The 17,316-nt window shown below is 45.2% G+C and overlaps 1 protein-coding gene across 1 annotated transcript in view; it reads right to left on the bottom strand.

Annotated features, from left to right (window-relative positions):
* Window positions 1-17,316, bottom strand: part of SUMF1 (sulfatase modifying factor 1) — a 39,571-nt gene that overhangs the window by 4,011 nt on the left and 18,244 nt on the right. Inside the window, exons 4-8 of the mRNA XM_074151873.1 lie at window positions 13,884-13,966; window positions 11,652-11,774; window positions 10,825-10,939; window positions 9,772-9,885; window positions 376-435 (exon numbers count right to left, since the gene is read on the bottom strand). Of these exons, the coding sequence (XP_074007974.1) occupies window positions 376-435; window positions 9,772-9,885; window positions 10,825-10,939; window positions 11,652-11,774; window positions 13,884-13,966 (495 nt within the window). The remainder of the gene's footprint in view (window positions 1-375; window positions 436-9,771; window positions 9,886-10,824; window positions 10,940-11,651; window positions 11,775-13,883; window positions 13,967-17,316) is intronic.

The following is a 17,316-nucleotide window of genomic DNA, read 5'->3' as shown; positions in this document are numbered from 1 at the left end:
AAACATTCATCTCCCAGAGATCCCTCTGCAAGCACCCGATACCCTTTCGGAATGGAGAGTCTTTCTAGAATTAAAACAAGTCACCTCCATGCTCTTCCAAGTATCACTCGGGCACTATAATGAAAATAGCATTAGAGACATACAGCAATTTCAACTTCCACATCTAAAACCCATGCTGGGTAACGCAGCTTGCCTTAATTCCAAGCTCACCAGAAAGAATTCCTTAAGAACATTAGGTATTGCCCTTCCTTAAACTGCACAAAACCCCTTAGCAAGCACCCGGGCTGGCAGGAGACTCTGTCAGAAGATGGTTTCATTGTCAAACCAGGTACTTTCAGAGGAAATATGGAAATACCCCAGGCGTTTTGACATTACCTTATGGCACATATAGGATCCGCCCTTCTTCACTCTGTCCGTCCCCGACGGGGGCCCTTTCTGCGGAGGAGAGGACACTGGTTAGCGCTCAAGGAGAAACAACTGCCAACTACAGAATAAAGGTAAAAAGCTGTAAGAACAGAGAGATGGGTAAGGAGCAGCCAGAAACAGTCAAAGTAAACAGATCTCAGCTGTGTCTGTCTGAACCAGACAGCCTGAAATCATTCGGTTGTGAAAGGCTTGCAGACAGGCGACAGTACTTGGTTCTCCCTCCCCACCGCTGCAAGTATTTCACATCCCAGTTGCTGCCCACTGGCCAAGAGCACCTCGGGCTTTGTTTCTGCAACGCACCTGATTACAGGCTGTAAAACGCACAGTGGCAATCAGGAGCGAGTAGTGATCTACGAAAACAGGTAAATTTCTGTTATTTCAGACTTTTCCTAATAAGAGATTAGGAAATTTTCACACACCGACCAGCACGTGTAGCGAAACCTGCGATTCCCATCAATTCCATCGCTTTGAAACAAACCCATGGAAACCCGTGAGCCCCCAAAAGGGGGCTGGGGAGAACTTCAGTTTTCCAAACGCAGGTACAGCGTTTGGTGGCCACGGTGGCCAGTTGTGGCAAGGGACTGTGATGCCCAGTGGCTGGTGCTTATTCTCTTTCCAGCCCCAAATCAAGTCTGAAACACATTAGTGACGGAGCAGCAAGACATCCTGTGCCATCTCCCACTCACCGTGCACTAAATTCATTACCGTGTGAGACGACGCCAGCTGAAGAGGTCTGCAGAAAGCACTGCGCTTACAAACAATTCTGTAATCGCGTGTACATTTGCAGCGCGATTTATTTCAAGTGCTTAAGCAATTGGCCCTAGAATTGATTAAACGAACTTGTTTCACTGTTCTTGTCCAATTCCAGCTCCAAAGGATGGCCTAACAGCTCCAGAAGAAAGCTGGGCTTCCTGGAGAACATACTCTTTGCGTGCTTTGATGCACTTTTCTTCCTCGCCTGCAACAAAAACGTTTTCCTATCACGTACAAGCCTCCAGTAACGAATATTTCTCTTAACTCGAGGTACAAGCTGTTCCTTCACTGGCTGGTAGCGTGTCCCAATCATGTCTGTATTTCTAGACAAAACCTTATCAGAAGAATGGGTGGAATACAGGAAGAGAAAAAAGAGCTGTGACGTTCTCCAAATCCCTGTACTTTCTGCCAAGAACATCACCTAGATCAAAAAACATAGGTTGCGAGAATGTCATCAGCCCAGTTTTTACCGGTTAGGAAAAAAGAATTCATTGCTATAGAGTACGTAACTGATATAAAATAGTATATAACTGGTATAAAATAGTATCATAAAAAAGTACCCTAATAGGTTAAAACGAGACAACTGCAGAAGACGACATTCTGCCCACGATTTTGTCTCCTCCATTTCTCCTGGCGGTACCTGACGGGTCCCGTGCCTCCTGCAAAGCCTTGAGAACACCACCCTGACCAATATAAACGCAGTCACCAAAGAAAACCTTCACTTCTGTAGCATCTCCTGAATCCAGGAATAATTTCCCTTCAAGATGTAGGTTCCTAAAGAGGGGATTTCACACCTCTCTGGCTTTTCTCATTATCAAGGGATCTCATCGTCTCCCCCCCAGCTCCTGCACTACCAGAGGTGAGGCTGTAGAAGGCTCAGCAGAAGACAAGCCTTTGTAACACTGAATAAATCCCGGGAACTGTAAGAAACCCCTGAAGTTGAAGAACACCCTGAATTACTAGAGGAGGCACTGGCTGCAGGCGCTGAGCTGGGCTGCGCTTTGGGAACCTTCACACAGAACACCCACCCCACTGGGACTTCAGCAGTTGCACGTTTATTGCAAAATGCTATGAGATAGGCAAAAAAAAGAAGACAAAGCAAAGCCCACACTGCATTTATACCCTACAAAAGCTCAAGGAAAACCACAGCCGGAGTGTCTGCTCCTTTCCAAGCCGGGGCTCTCCTCCACGGGACAGGATTATTCCAATTTCCAAGGGCTCTGGTCTTCACGAAACCCACGTGTCGATGCTCCCAGCCCCGCTCTAAGACAAGCCTCTCACGAGCACAATCACCCCCACCAGCCTGGGAATCTCATTTTGGGGGAAGCCAGGGCAGAGCCAGCCAGAATAAAACCGACCTAAAAAAAGCCACCTGAGAACAAGACAAACCAGAGAACAATGGAGCTGCCGAGCAGGATTTCCCATTAAAACCTGTAATGCAAACGCAGAGCTGCAATCGCTGCTGTTCGCTCCAAAATCACTCTTATAAACTAAGAGGAGCACCCTAATTTAGGATTAGAAGATCTATTGTCCAACCATAAGACTGTTGTATGTTTCAGCAATTCCACAGGGATAACACCGGCTGAAGGAGGGCGCGAACCAACGAAAACGGTAATTGCTTATGCTCTTTTTATCAATTACAAATATCTTCTGCCAGGGAAAAATTAAGTGAAGGTTCTTTGGTAATGAAAAACCAAGTTAAATTGAACCCCCCCAGCCTCTGAAGCAAGATTACGGCACTGAGACGCTCTATCCCCTGCAAAAGTCCGGGCAGACGATGTCACAGCCCAATAGCCCAGATTTCAGATCATTAAAAAAAGGAGAAGCCCTGCAATGTCAGCATCTGCTCGTGCTGGTGTTTTCCCTCCAGATGAAGGAAACCTGCTTTGATTGTGCTCACCCTTAATAAACAGCTAATCAGAGCACGGCAATTAAGGTCCCATTTGATTAAAACAAGCAAATCTTTGTTCCATCAAGCCATATTGTTTGACGCCGTTATCTGGAGAAGGCACGGTCTGGTGCTGAAGCGGGAGGACGTTTGCTGTCCGGGCGGACAGGCCAGAGCTGCTCAGACTTTGACCCCAGAGGTAAAGAACAGGATTTGCTGGATATTGGCACGTTTATTTTGCAGTACAATGTTGTAACAGACACATTATAGTCTGATTGCATGATTACAAGGGCTTGTGCAGTCAATTACCACAGCTTCTGAGCAGGATTATTCTTTAAAGAGTTATAAAAAGATGTCACAGAAGCTTTTTTTTTTTTAATGAAAAAGAAAGTTGTATTTCTTTCATTACATCAAACAAATGATTCCTGAAATTGCATCATGATTTTCTATGCACAGTCACCTCCACGGCCACTTCTTTAATTAAGCTAAATTGGTTTTCAAGCAGAACTGCAGGCCATAAGGAACTGTGTATGAAAAAAAAGTCTGAGCCAGAAGTCACCACGATTAAAGTGACCCCCCAAAGGGAGTGTGGTTTGATTGATGTCACACACACGCTCGGCTGCTGTCTGCCAAATGACAATTCACATTTTTCAAACAACAACAAAAAAACCCCAACTCTAGTGCTTCCTAGTCATAGAATCACAGAATTGTCAGGTTGGAAGGGACCTTTAAGATCATTGAGTCCAACCATCAACCTGACTCTGATACAGACCAGCACTAACCCATGTCTCTAAGCACTATGGCAACCCGGCTTTTGAACACCTCCAGGGATGGTGCCTCAACCACTGCCCTGGACAGCCCATTCCAAGCTTAATAACCCTGTCAGTGTCTGAATGTCCCGCCCTTGTGCATCAAATAGGAGCTGCAAGATGTGCTAAAGCAACATTTTTCGTGAGTGTGTCTGAAACTGGATTTCTTTTCCATTCATCAGAAAAAAAAAAAAAACCACCAGCCCAGAAGCACTTGCACCTCCGAGATGGCTTCAGGTGCTGAGGGGTGAGGGGAAACTAGAACGGGTCACAGCGGAGAGACACTAGTCCACTTGAAATTCAGACACTTTACAAGTTATTTCCCAGTGTAAAAGACTTCTCCACAGACAGCCCTTTCAGATTTGGCTTATCCTGGTTCCTTCTGGCTTCCTGATACATGAGATTTCCACCGGATTCTCCTGCTGCACTGAGGGAACGGCACTGGTTCGGATGCTTCCCATTTTTTCCTGGGAGATTTTTCCACGATCTCCCAGGAAACGGAGGGACTATTCACTGTCGTCCAGGTGACGAGGAAGGTCACTCACTACATAAAATTTGTTACTTAAACCCTCTCCAAATACAGCACTGCTTATTTACTCTCCCAGCTACCTAAGTCCAGCGCAGCGACCCCCACTGATCCCCGGGGCTCGTGAAACGGGACATTTAAGTCAAAACGCAACAGAGACAATTGTCTGGACTAGAACGGTTGAGGAGACTTTTCACTGTATGAGTCTCCGATTAAATTCTTACGGAAAGGTCTGTACAAGCAACTCTCGGGTTATACTGACGCTCTGCTCTTAAAAGTTACACCCATAACACGTTATGATGCTGTCGTGGTTTCGGCCGAATTTAGCAAAACCAGACCGACAGATGGCCCTTCCCCCCCTTTCTCCCCCCCCAAAAGAGGAGAGAGGAGGAGAAAGAGATAAGGAGATTCAGAAGTTTAGAATGAACTAAACTACTTTAGTGAAGAATTAATATTAAAATAAAAATGAAGACGACGATAATGAAATAGATACAATATATATACAAAACCGTATCAAGCTCCCAGGATGACAGTCACGTCACCGGCAGGCACTGGGGAAGTCCCAGACTGGACTCAGTGACGGATAGGAAATGGGTTCCAGCTCTGGAGTCAGGAACACACGGATCGGGATCAAAGGCAGATGAACAGACAGAGTCCTCTCTGGACGTCGGCCATCGCAGGAAGGGGCTGACCCTTTGATCCCTCAGCCTTTATACTGAGCGTGGGGCAGATGGGATGGAATACCCCAGTTGGTCAGGTTTGGGTCACCTCTCCTGTCCGCTCCTCCCCACCGATGTGACCCCTCTACGTTTTTCCGTTTCCAACCCCCTAAGGGGACAAATAAGGAAACTGGCTGCCCTTGGTTGTTACGGCAATAAGGATAAGCAAGGGCCTCCCTGCACACCATCCCTTGGCCTGGAGCACAAACATTGGGCTTATCACTCTGAGAACGAGCAGTTTTCTCCACAATATGCCGTTAATTTCCGAGAGTTAGAGGAGGCCTGGCCGGGATGTAAAGTTACAGAACAAAAAATTGGTTCGGTTTTACTTCAAACCGGGACAGATGCCTGGAGAGTCGTGGCTTCATCCCCAAACCCGCGATTGCTCACAGCAATCACAACGGGCCGCGTTGTGGCCCTTCACAGCTCGTCATTTCAGGGACACAGCACCAAGCTCTGCAGTCTATCCCCTTCCCGAGCCACATCAAAACCTTTCACGTTTATTTGGCATCAATCCTTACCTGCACAGGTCCGATGCCTGGCAAAGAAGGGGAAGAACATTGTTTATTCCACTGCTGGAGCATAATTTAAATCTAATACCTTAAAAAGTAGCAAACAACTTCCAAAGCGCTCTCAGGTGTCCCAGTTTAGTTTTGCTCTGGGTAATTATTTGTGAACGCAAGCCAATTGATGACAGAGAAATAAAAGAGAAATCTGTGTGCAAAGTCCCACACGTTCCTTGTAACCGATCCACAGTGCACCCCAGATCCCTCCAGTACTAGAAAACCGCTTGGAAGGTTTCAGATGTTAAACTAAAGATGTTAAAAAGAAACTTTCAGTGAGCTCTGACCCTCTAGAAGAATTCCTAGGCTTTTAGGCAGAAAGAGCACATCCTGTATATAGGTTACGCTGCCTTGTACTCTGGAGAGACTGGGGAGATTGGCTCTGATAGATATGGTGCTAATCATTTTTAATGTCTCAGAAGATACGGCAGCCTGGCTATTTTGGGACACCTTTTCACATTGTGAGATTCAGTTTCCTTCTCCATTTAATCAGAAAAACCCTTTGGAATTCACTTTGAAGCGCTCTGCCTCAGACACTGCATTCTGACAATTAGTTTCCAACTGAAAAAAAAAACAAAACCAAAAACCTAAAAGCATCATTGTTAACACCTAATTTTTTTAAAAACTTTCTGAAGTGTCCGCAAAATGTTTATGCCAAATTTAAAACCTTCAGCAAACTCAATAGTCTTGAGTTTAACAGGGAGAAGCCACACCACGCTCATTTCTCACCAGCGCATTAATTCAACACCGAAGCGCTGCTGCATTGACTTTCTGAACACAAAGCCTCTCATTTAAATAAGTCGATCTAATGAAGGTGTTGCACCGAAATATTTAAGAAAAAGGATTTTTTTTTTCCAAGCACCATACCATGATAGCCGTAGTTCAGCAAATACACCATTCTAGCTGGATTCTGTGCAACTTGGACAAGTTGGGAAGCCTGACGTGGCCAGAGAAATCTATTTTTCTTTATAACAACAAAATAAGATGCAGTTAACTAGCCCCAACGGCAGGGAATGGATGAGCTGAAAAGCTACAGTTTGGATGAAGACTCCTGGAAGTTCCTTCCATTATTACCACAGCGTCGTCCACATAAGTTATTTCGTGTCTTTCACCCACAAAAGCCGGTCACCTTATGTGAAAAAAAGCTCTAAGAGTTTGCCAGTGATGACACAGAGCCTGTCAGAGAAATCTGTTTAAGCAAATAATGCACAGAACCTTATGCTAACCTACAAAACCAAACAAAAACTCCACAACATGTTTAGGTGCAACAGACCCGAGATCTGCGACTTTCAAGTTCTCTACATACACACCATCAAAAGTGCTTCTATTCTCTAAACTCAGCGCAGTCGCTCTGGTTTTGCTTCCCAGCGTTGCCACTTCTTGCCAGGGAGGGAGACTTCTAGAGAGCTGTTTTATCCTGTGTCCAGTTCTGGGCTCCCCAGTTCAAGAAGGACAGGGAACTGCTGGAGAGGGGACAGCAGAGGGCTACAAAGATGATGAGGGGCCTGGAGCATCTCTCTGGTGAGGAAAGGCTGAGGGACTTGGGTCTTTTTAGTCTGGAGAAGAGCAGACTGAGGGGGTATCTGATCAACGCCTATAAATACTTAAAGGGTGGGTGTCAGGAGGATGGGGCCAGTCTTTCTTCAGTGGTGCCCAGGGACAGGACGAGAGGGAACGGGCACAAACTGGAACATGGGAAGTTCCATCTAAACATGAGGAGGAACTTCTTTCCTGTGAGGGTGGCAGAGCCCTGGAAGACGCTGCCCAGAGAGGTGGTGGAGTCTCCTTCTCTGGAGACATTCAGACCCACCTGGACACGTTCCTGTGGGACCTGCTCTGGGTGACCTGCTTTGGCAGGGGGTTGGAGGAGATGATCTCCAGAGATGATCTCCCTTCCAACCCCGTATCATTCTGTGATTCTTCTGCAGTCTGGAAGGGAAAGCCTAGCTTTGCTCACCCTCGTCCTCCCCTGACTCACCAGCCTGCGATCACATCAATACTCTACTCAAAGTTTGCTAGTTGTATTCTTCACTTTCATCTAAATTTACATTCTGCCAGTTGCTCAAGGCTTCATCTTTAGAAATGTTGTTCTTAATCTGGCCTTGTTTCCATTCCTGAGGTACAGGAAAAAAAATAATTTATCCTTAATTGCATATAAAAATCCCACCAGAATGGAAACAGAAGTACAAGACAGCAGATGTTTCTTCCCTAATCAATCAGTATGCAAACAGGGAAAAAAATAAATCTAAAGAATCAGTTTAAATGCTAAGTGTAAGCTCTATATAAATTTCAGCTGTGTGTGTATGCAAGCCATGAGTCAATGCTGGAAAAAGGCAGGTGCTTATCCATCAGAGAGACAATTCATGCGATACAGCTTCCCATTACTGCTGAATTACAGAAACTGGCAAAAAATTTTGACTACTATGAAATATTCAAATCCCATCACATGAATTTGTGCAATATGTGAGGAAAGTAGGAGAAGGAGATACAACACAGCCAAGGTCCAAAGGAAAAGGAGTTTTTCTTGGCCACCACTAGGCCACTAGCACTGCCCACCAACAGAAATTAGAATCACAGCATCATCTAGGTGGGAAGGGACCTTTCAGATCACGGAGTCCAACCATCAACACAACACTGCCAAACCCACCACTGACCCATGTCCCTCAGCACCACGTCTGCCCGGCTTTCAAATACCTCCAGGGATGGCGACTCCACCACTGCCCTGGGCAGCCTCTTCCAAGGCTTGATAACTCTTTCAGTTTAAAAATTTTTTCCTAATATCCATCCTAAACCTCCCCTGGTGCAACTTGAGGCCATTTCCTCTTGTCCCATCACCTGTTCCTTGGGAGAAAAGACTGACCCACTCTGGCTACACCCTCCTTTCAGGGAGTTGTAGAGAACAATAAGGTCTAGTCCATCCTATTTTGAACTTAAACAAGAAAAAAGGTACAGTCCCAAGCGTTTCTTGGTAAGAGGTATGTAGCACCGTGCGACACAGCTGCAGTCACTAGAAGTGACCTGTGGTACCTTACTGGGATACGAGTAACTAGAAATGGGCTGATGTGACTGGTTTGAGTTGGGAGGTCTCCAGATGCTCCATCAGCACGATGATACTGCTCGTACAGACCTAAAGCAACCCAGACCCCAAGGGGAATCCATTTCTCGTGAGAGCAACATCCTCCTAGAAGGAAGAATGTCAACCTCTGCAAGGTACAGAGCAGCAAAAAAAAAAAGTTGAATAAGTTCCTCAAGCCCTTTCCAACTCCTGATGCCCCAGAAAGGCCTGTGGTTACACCCGGGCAGAAAAGCCAGGTGGCACATTTCATAAGGGGATACCCAAATCCTGCCAACGGAGAGCTCCTGCCCCGCGAGGTTTAGCTGGTTTTGTCCTTACAGATAAGTGTGTCTGAACAAAACAAGCTCTGTGAGAGCAGAGCAGGGCATTTCACAGGTTTAGTCATCCTGGACAAATGAGAGAGGAAGGAGGTGGAATATTAGAACTTGAATCTGCGAAAAGATATGGCACAAGAAACCCCACACACAGAGCTCACTCTGCAGGACCTTGGTCTCCACCTGCCACAGAGAAAACCAAAGACTGACCTCTCAAAGCCCAGTAAGCTACTTCTCCCCATAAACTTCAGCTTTATTGCATGTTGCATTTTAAATGAGCTAGTGGAAGCCATAAAGATAATTCAGGATGGTTTGTTCTCTACTTGTGAAAAAAATAAAAGACAGTACAGCTTGTAACAACATAAACAAAAAACGTTGTTTGTTTTTTTTTTATATAAGTAATTCCACTGCGTTGGCAAATTCTTGATTTACGCAGTGTGATGCCAGTTAGGAAGTATTCTACTGTTAACCAGGTGTGGAAGCCTGTCCAGAAAAAAATAAATAAATCAAAGTGCACTACAGCACCACAGTTCCAGCGTGGGTGATTTGTGGTGCGATACTGCCTAATCCACCAGAACACAGCCCAGCCCACCCCAGGCACAGCAGAGGGGAGAAAACAGCGGGTTTTCAAACAGGAAGCAGATCAGAGCAGCAAGAGGGAATTCTGTACTTCATGTGACGCCAGTAAAATACTTACAGGGTTGTGAACTTCGTCTGGCAAGTGATGAACCCCCCACCAGTCAGACGTCCATTCCCAGGCGTTGCCGACGATATTGTACAAGCCGTAGCCATTGGGAGGAAACGCAGTGACCTATGGAAGATATATAACACAATGGCCAGTTCTTTAAGCCACTCAACATGAAATACAGCTTTTAATCCTGAAAACCCATCTGTCAAAGGGGCATCTGTCTCTACTAGGAGCTTCTGCCTTTATCTCCCAGAAGCAGACACCAGAACTTTAACACCTTTACATACTCCTTTTAAATAAAACAGAACTAAAGAACAAACTTTCATCATCCTTGACAATCTCAGCACCATGTTCCCACTACGGCACACAGCATCTTCTCGTTGGTTTTGGAGACCAATCCTCTAACAAGAGTCACTGTTTGAGCAGACACAGACCTGCACGTAGCATTGCTGATCTGACCCCCACGCCCGGGCTTAAAACTTCCAGCTTCCCTTTCCCATCCCAGAAAAGCAAGGCTGGCTCTCAACTCACACACAGGCAGACTTCTCTGCTGATGAGGCTCTTTGGACTTACTTTAACTATCATTTAATACTTCATTCATACCCTCAAGTGCCCTTAAAATTCCACTCCACTGTTTGCCATATGAGATAGACTCATCTTTCCAAAAAGAGAAGTTTCATTTCTTTTAAACTATTGCACGATTTTTGTGCCTTGAGAACAGCTACCCAAAAAATGAGAGTGCAAAAAATTGCAATGCCAAAAGCGCTGGCAAGAGAGTATTTCAGCATCTGACTACAAACTGACTGGAAAGGGGAAAAGAGGTCAGTTTAAGAGGAACTAAAAGTTTAAATGAAAGTAATCTTTACTTTTCAATTAGCTTTCAAGAAGCGTCCCTCGGTAATACTCAAGCCTGCAGTGAAATACACAGTGACTTTAAAAATCTAAAGGTGAAAGAGTACTGGAGTGGAAACCGGGCACGGTTCACTGTGTTGAAGACAGAGCTCAGTTTTAGGAAGACGAAGCTCGTTTCCATACGATTAATTCACTCGGAGACACACTTACAGGCGCGGTTCCCTTGTATCCGTCTTCCCCAGTGTTGTTCGTTGGGAATACTCCCTGCCAGATGTTGGCATAATGCTGACCTTTGGGCTGAAGTTTGTTGCCCCACGGGAAAAGTCTATGAAAAGACACACAGCAGAACAGCTGCCAAACACTTCTGTCTCTCTTTTTTTTTTTTTTTTTAGATCTTAATTAAAAAAAAAAAAAAAAAAAAAAAAGAGACACCACACAAATCCCCCTTCCTCCCCACCTTACCCCAGAGAACTGTCTGTGTTCCAGTTCCATTTGCACCAGCATCTAGGTGGTTTTTGAGAAGAGCAAGGGTTCTAGGAGGACAGTAGGTAGGTGAGGAGGGAAAGGCAGCACTGCCCTGTGCAGGACATAGCGTAGGATGGAGAAGACACAAGCCTGTGATTCCCCTTGGCTTCCCTCCTCCCCAAGCCCCCAGTCAGGAACCAGGTGGATCCAGTGGCCCTACAGTCGCCCTGCAGTGATGGAGTTATTTACTTCTTAAGTTCTTTTGCAACTCTTTCAGCCTTGGCACTGAGGTCCTTCTCTATGCCTTTCATCTCCTGCAATAGCAGTCTTGGGACTCGGCATTTTGTCACATCTCCCCTTCTCCTCCCGTTACAGAGTCCAGATGAGAACACACCATTCGGGGACATGCACTTACCTAAAGGAATCAGTCCAGAGTAATTCAGTGTTGTATTTACCACAGATGTACATACTACACAAGGTAACATTGAGGGGAATAAAACCCCACACAACTCTTCCTTATCTCCTAACTACCAGTTTTAAACATTTATCGGGGACACATTTGTGACAGGTACCTATTCTCGAGGCCCCCCCGGCAGCTGTATTCCCATTCAGCCTCGGTGGGCAATCGTTTCCCTGCCCAGGTGCAAAATGCCACAGCGTCATTCCAGGAAACGTGAAGAACGGGATGATCCATTCTGGGGAACAAAATATACAGGACAAGATCAGCAGCGGAAGCAGGCAATCTCACAGCTCCACAGCATGGGCACTCTTTTAGGAGATGGCCACAAAGTGCTGTGAGGAAGTTCACAGTTACAACTGGACACGCCATCAGATTAAATAGCTTCTTTTCTGTGAAAGTAAAGACAGACAAGAAGGCTACTAGTAGATGCTAGATGGGAAACGCAGCCAGCAGAGAAAGAAAAATTAAGTTCTGTTCATCTCTTCACACTTTTCTGTACAGCTCTACAGAGTTAAAGACATTTGTAGCTTGGGCTTTCTCACGGCCTGCCCTCAGAAACCTGCTGCTGCCAGGAGCCAGTGAAGAACCACCGACACACGGGTTCATGTGGAATCGCTGGTGCTCAGGGACCCGAAGTTTAACAGTATCTTAACGAGAAGCCAAGATTCTCAGTAGGAAAATTTTCATTGCAATCTAACAGCACGTGCTCTTCACCTCCCTGCGCAGCCTTCTCTTGGCTGCACGTTCTTGCTGGCAGTCGTGGGGTTTTTGAGGGAGAGGTGAGATGAGAGAGAGCCCTTACTCCTAAGCAACATCACCTTTTGCAGCAGCCAAGCCAGGAAACAGGGAACTACAGAAATTTAACAAAAAAAAAAAAAAAAAGCATTTTTCTTTGGGCGTTTCAAGCAGTCCAGTTTACAGAGGTTTGGTTCCAGGATTGCCCTTGTAATTGTGGTCTCATTTTTCAGAAAAAAGACAGAAACAATGGCCTATCATTCTTGTCCCAAGAATCCTCCCCATCCAAGCCTCTAACAGACCAAGATGCTCCAAGAGCTGAGGGTACTGATCCAGAAGACAGACACGGAGGACTTTCCTGCCTCATTTACCAAGCCTCCTGGCCCATTTGACTACTTCCACGTGGCAAGTTGAACTTGGTTAGGTTCGTGCCATACTTCTACATGACTAGATTTACATGGCAGGTTTCCAGCTCTTCTCTGCTGGCTGTGTCCTAAATTCCTCTGTCTCCCCCTAACAACACCTCCTGATATTATCTCTATTTTTGCCTCAGATAATTCTTTCATTGCCCTTGGAGAAGGGACAATGGACTTGTTACTAAGCGGTTCAGCCATCAGATGATGTTACACTAACGTAGCCCCGTCCTTAGAGGACTCAAAGACATGCCAGCCTCTACTAGATCTAGGCTGGAGACTCTGACTTCATTTCAAACAGCAGTTTTGAAACTTTAACTAGTTGATTAAGCAGCTATTGCCAACCTCATTGCCACCTGCCTGCGAGAGAGAGAAATGAAGACAGTCACATCCAAGTAAGCACACAGTGATATACCCAGTATACCCAACCGCAACAACGGCCTTTGACATGTGCAACCCAGGGCTGGTTCTGCCGTACCCACAAAAAGCACCCGAGAAAAATGAAGCCTTTTGATTCCCTGGGCATAAAATTCATTCCACTTCTGGACTGAAAGAGATCATATAAAGACACGGATCAGCAAGCTTCAAGGTTGCATGCTAGTAAAGCATGGCACTAACTATGGGCTAAGAAAAAAAACCAAATTTCTAAAGCATTTAGAGCTTCTAGGTAACAAAGTCACAACTGAATTTCCACCATTATCAGCCTACGAAGTCAATATACATTAAACAGCACAAAAGTCTTCAGTCATCTGCTGCCAGAGACAGGGCTCCGAATCCCAGCGGGAGGACACACTACCTGAACTGCACGTGCACTCTAGGAGTCTGCACTTAGTCTCCTTCTCCAAAACCAGATCCGCACTGAATGCTCTGAAGTTCCTGATCTCCTAAAGACCTCCTCTGTTTCACTGCTGATGTATAAACGTCAATGGAAAACACACTGAGGCACGTTTCAGTAGGGTGTCTTTTACCTTGGGTGGAAAATGTTTATAGATCTGTTTTAAATACTATTATGCCATTGACCATACGACCACTGAATATTGCCTGCAGAACACTAGAAAATGTGAAAATAGTCACAGAAGCAGCAGCAAGCAGGTTACTAATTAAAAAGCCTTTCTTGCACCTCCATTCCTGGTCCAATTTTACAGGTGTATTTACAAGCACTGTGTGTTATAACTGAATGGCCATTTAATACTTACCTGTTGGAGATATTAGAGTCGGGACCCTCAGGGTGCTTCCAGTTGGCTCCTTTCACAGGCAACCACCAGGGAGCAGCTGCAACCTGGAAAGGGACAAGAAGGGCCAGGGAAGAAGACCTGAATTCCCAGATAAAGGCAATTCTGAAAAACCACCAGGTGACAACAGGCTGCAAAGCCTTCACTCACAGCTCATAGCTCTGCCTGCACCCAATTGACCAATTCCATTCCAAATCATCTCTGAGGAACCAAGATGATCATTTGAGCCTCGATACAATACCGCTGGCTAGGGAGCGGCCCAGGGTAGGGAACAAAACAAAGAGAACACCACCCAAAAAACAAGCGAGAGGGAGAGTGAACCCTGAGCATACATTTTTCGGAAGCACCACATTCTGGCTGTCTCTCCTTCCCTTCTACATCTCCTCCCCTGCAGGTCTGATATAAGGCACAATTATTCTCTTTGAAGGCACATCCTTCACCACTCTACCTGTGGTGGGCCAGACCGTCCTCTCAGAAATTCTCAATTATAGTCCTTCACCTCTGAAAACATACGCCAAGAACACTCAGACAGTAATGGTTGGAAGAGGTCACCTGGAACACCAGAGGTTTACTGGATGCTTTTACAACAGCATGCCCAGAGCAGTTAAACCAGCTGAGCTCCTGGCTGGCTGCAGTCTGACACACGCTGCAGAGGTGATAAAATAAAATTTACAAAAAAGACAGTTTTGCCTTAAAGAGAATTTTCATCCCAGTTATTTGCTCCCCAGACTCAGTGCTTTGGAAAAACTAAAAACCCTGCTGACGTCCTTTAACTAGGGTGAAAAAATGCATCTTGAAACACGTTAGCTTTCCAGTTAATTAACTCAGGAAACTGATACTAAATTATTTGCTATCAACTTCCAGAAGGTGGAGACAGAAGAGCCACAGAAGTTAAGCAAAGCCTTTTTTTTTTTTTTTCCTCCCTGGTTGGTTTGCTGAGCAACATCAGGCAGACAAAATCCTCTGTAACACAAACGCAGACATTGAGTACTTCACCCAAACCTAAAGTCTCAAATTTGGTTCTGCAGTGCCAAGGAATTATTCCTGGAATACATTCATTAAGGGTTTCTTCTATTAAGCTTACTTCAAAGCTGAGAAGGTCAGTGCACAGCACGTTTAACTATTCTATTCTGGTTCACAATCACTTTGAAATACTTATCTTAATAATAGGTCCTTTCAGAAAATTGAGGCAAAAAAGAACACTTACGCTAACCACCAATAGTGTTTTTTCCATCAGCTTGAGTGCCTGCTTCCAAAATACTCCTATTACAGAGATAATTTCCGTAATGAATAAAAATCAAAGGAAATAAGCCTCCAATGCTTTGGGAGTTAAAGGATCTACCAGCTGGTTGGCCCCAAAGCTGGGAGACCCAGGTGCTGCTCTAATGGTGGCTGTAGGACACACTTCAGCAGCTTCTGCCCCCTCCACCGCCCCTCGCCTTTCCCCACCCAGGAGATGGCAACAGGAAGAAGTAAAATATTTATTTCTCTGCATTACGCCGCCAAACCAGTTCTGTGAAGTGTTATACACACAGGTAGAAATTGTGCTGAGAGCGTTATCCTTTAACTCACCAAATCCTTCACAGCAAAGTCCAAAAGCAACAGTCACTGAAAGGTGGTACTCAGGAGACAGAGCATCAGGCGGGTCAAATGATTTTAACAGCAACTGCCAGGAGAAAGCTGCATCCTTCATCAGTGACAAGCATTTAATAAGTAATTATGTGTGTGAGAGAGCAAAGTTTATCTGCGACAAATATAGTTGTTAAGAAAAGCTCTGGTCACATCAGATCCCTCATTTGAGTGTTTCAGTAGGAAAATAAACTGCAGTGCCTCAGAAATAGAAATGCTGCTAATACATAAAGACATTATCTCGTTTATAAAGCATCTGATCAAATTATGCTGTAACAGCTCCCACGACAGCTTGTCACTCCTCTCTCATCATCAGGTAGGGATTTACCCTAGAGCATACATCTGGGTACCTGACCCAGAGGTTACCTGTAAGTCAACGGCAACCCTGGACTCGAGCTGTAGAGCTGGTGGCATAAGCTCAGCTGAAAAGCCCACAGCTCTTTGTGAGCTCTAGGGAAAAACACTGGAATCCCTAAAACCTGCAGGACTCCATCCTGGGAATCCATCCACACCTGGGGTTCTGATGCTCCCTCTTCCTGAGCGAGCGAGGAGAAGACATCGGTGTTAAGTAGAGAAGAAATAAAGATGCTCTCAGCTGCTTGGTGACTGCGACATTCTGCCCCTGTGCTCTCCGTGGAAATGGGACCCTTCAGGCACACTGATAAAATAATGACATTTCTTAAAGATCCTGCTTTATGATTTCCTAGCATGGCAAGCACATCCATCAACACCACTAGCCATGTAATTTTGGCTCAGTATCTAACAAAGACAACACCACAACTCCCCACAACTGGAGCCCTTACCCTTTCAAAAAAAGCATGGGAAGTATTCAATCTCTTTCTAGAAGCTACAGCTCTGTTACTGAGCGTTCCAACCCAAAAAAGGGATCGTCAGAGACCCTCCACTCAACCCTCGTAGCACTAACGCCTCAGAACGACCAAGCTGCTCAATAGATACTGCAGTCAACAGGCTTAGTAGTCTGATTTACCAATTCCTTGTATATTTTGAGCTTTAACCTTCAATTTATAATCAAGATAGGACAGAGATCCAAAGTTAGAATCTCACAGCTCTTTAAGGAAATAAGAGAGCCTCAGTACTACTTGCTAGAGGTTCTCTGTGAGTCTGACAGATCACGAGTAAGATTTCATCGTGACGGCTTTAAGCACAACACATTTCTGTAGATTAAACTCCTGGCTTTTGGATAAAAATCTCTGCAGGAGACTGCAGAGACTTACGCTTCAGAAGACTTTAATTTTGGAAAACATTTTTGTTATGCAAAAGAAAAAGCAGATGCTTTCAATCAGAATGGTTTATTTTAAATCAAGAAAAAATATAATCTCTGCGAGAGAGTCAGAGCACTACGTGTGCACGTCTCCTGTTTCTGGCTCTGCTGAACTGAGCTGCCAGTCCTTGCAGAACACCCAGATCCTTAGAGAAGTTACACATCTAGTACTAGGACAGGGGTAACGGTGATAGACTGCGTGCAGCCTTCAATAATTAACTGGCAACTAATCTAAGTCAGGCACTGACACCAGCGAGCACACACCACGATGCTCCTTCCCAAAGAGAAAGCCATGTACCTGAATTTTACAGCCCTTTCAAAAAAAACTTCTCAAAAGTCTTTACAGCTTTTAATTGCTCTAAATCTAATTAGCAGAAGAGCTAATTAGACAGAGATATTACAACATCACGGTTAATATAGCAAAGCCCTCCCTCGCCACTAATGAGCTTAGTTGCTTTCATAATGCCTGGCGTTCTCATGCTCCGC

The sequence above is a fragment of the Numenius arquata genome, chromosome 8 (assembly GCF_964106895.1).
Source record: "Numenius arquata chromosome 8, bNumArq3.hap1.1, whole genome shotgun sequence".
Lineage (NCBI taxonomy): Eukaryota > Metazoa > Chordata > Aves > Charadriiformes > Scolopacidae > Numenius > Numenius arquata.
This window is presented reverse-complemented; position numbering and strand designations above follow the sequence as displayed.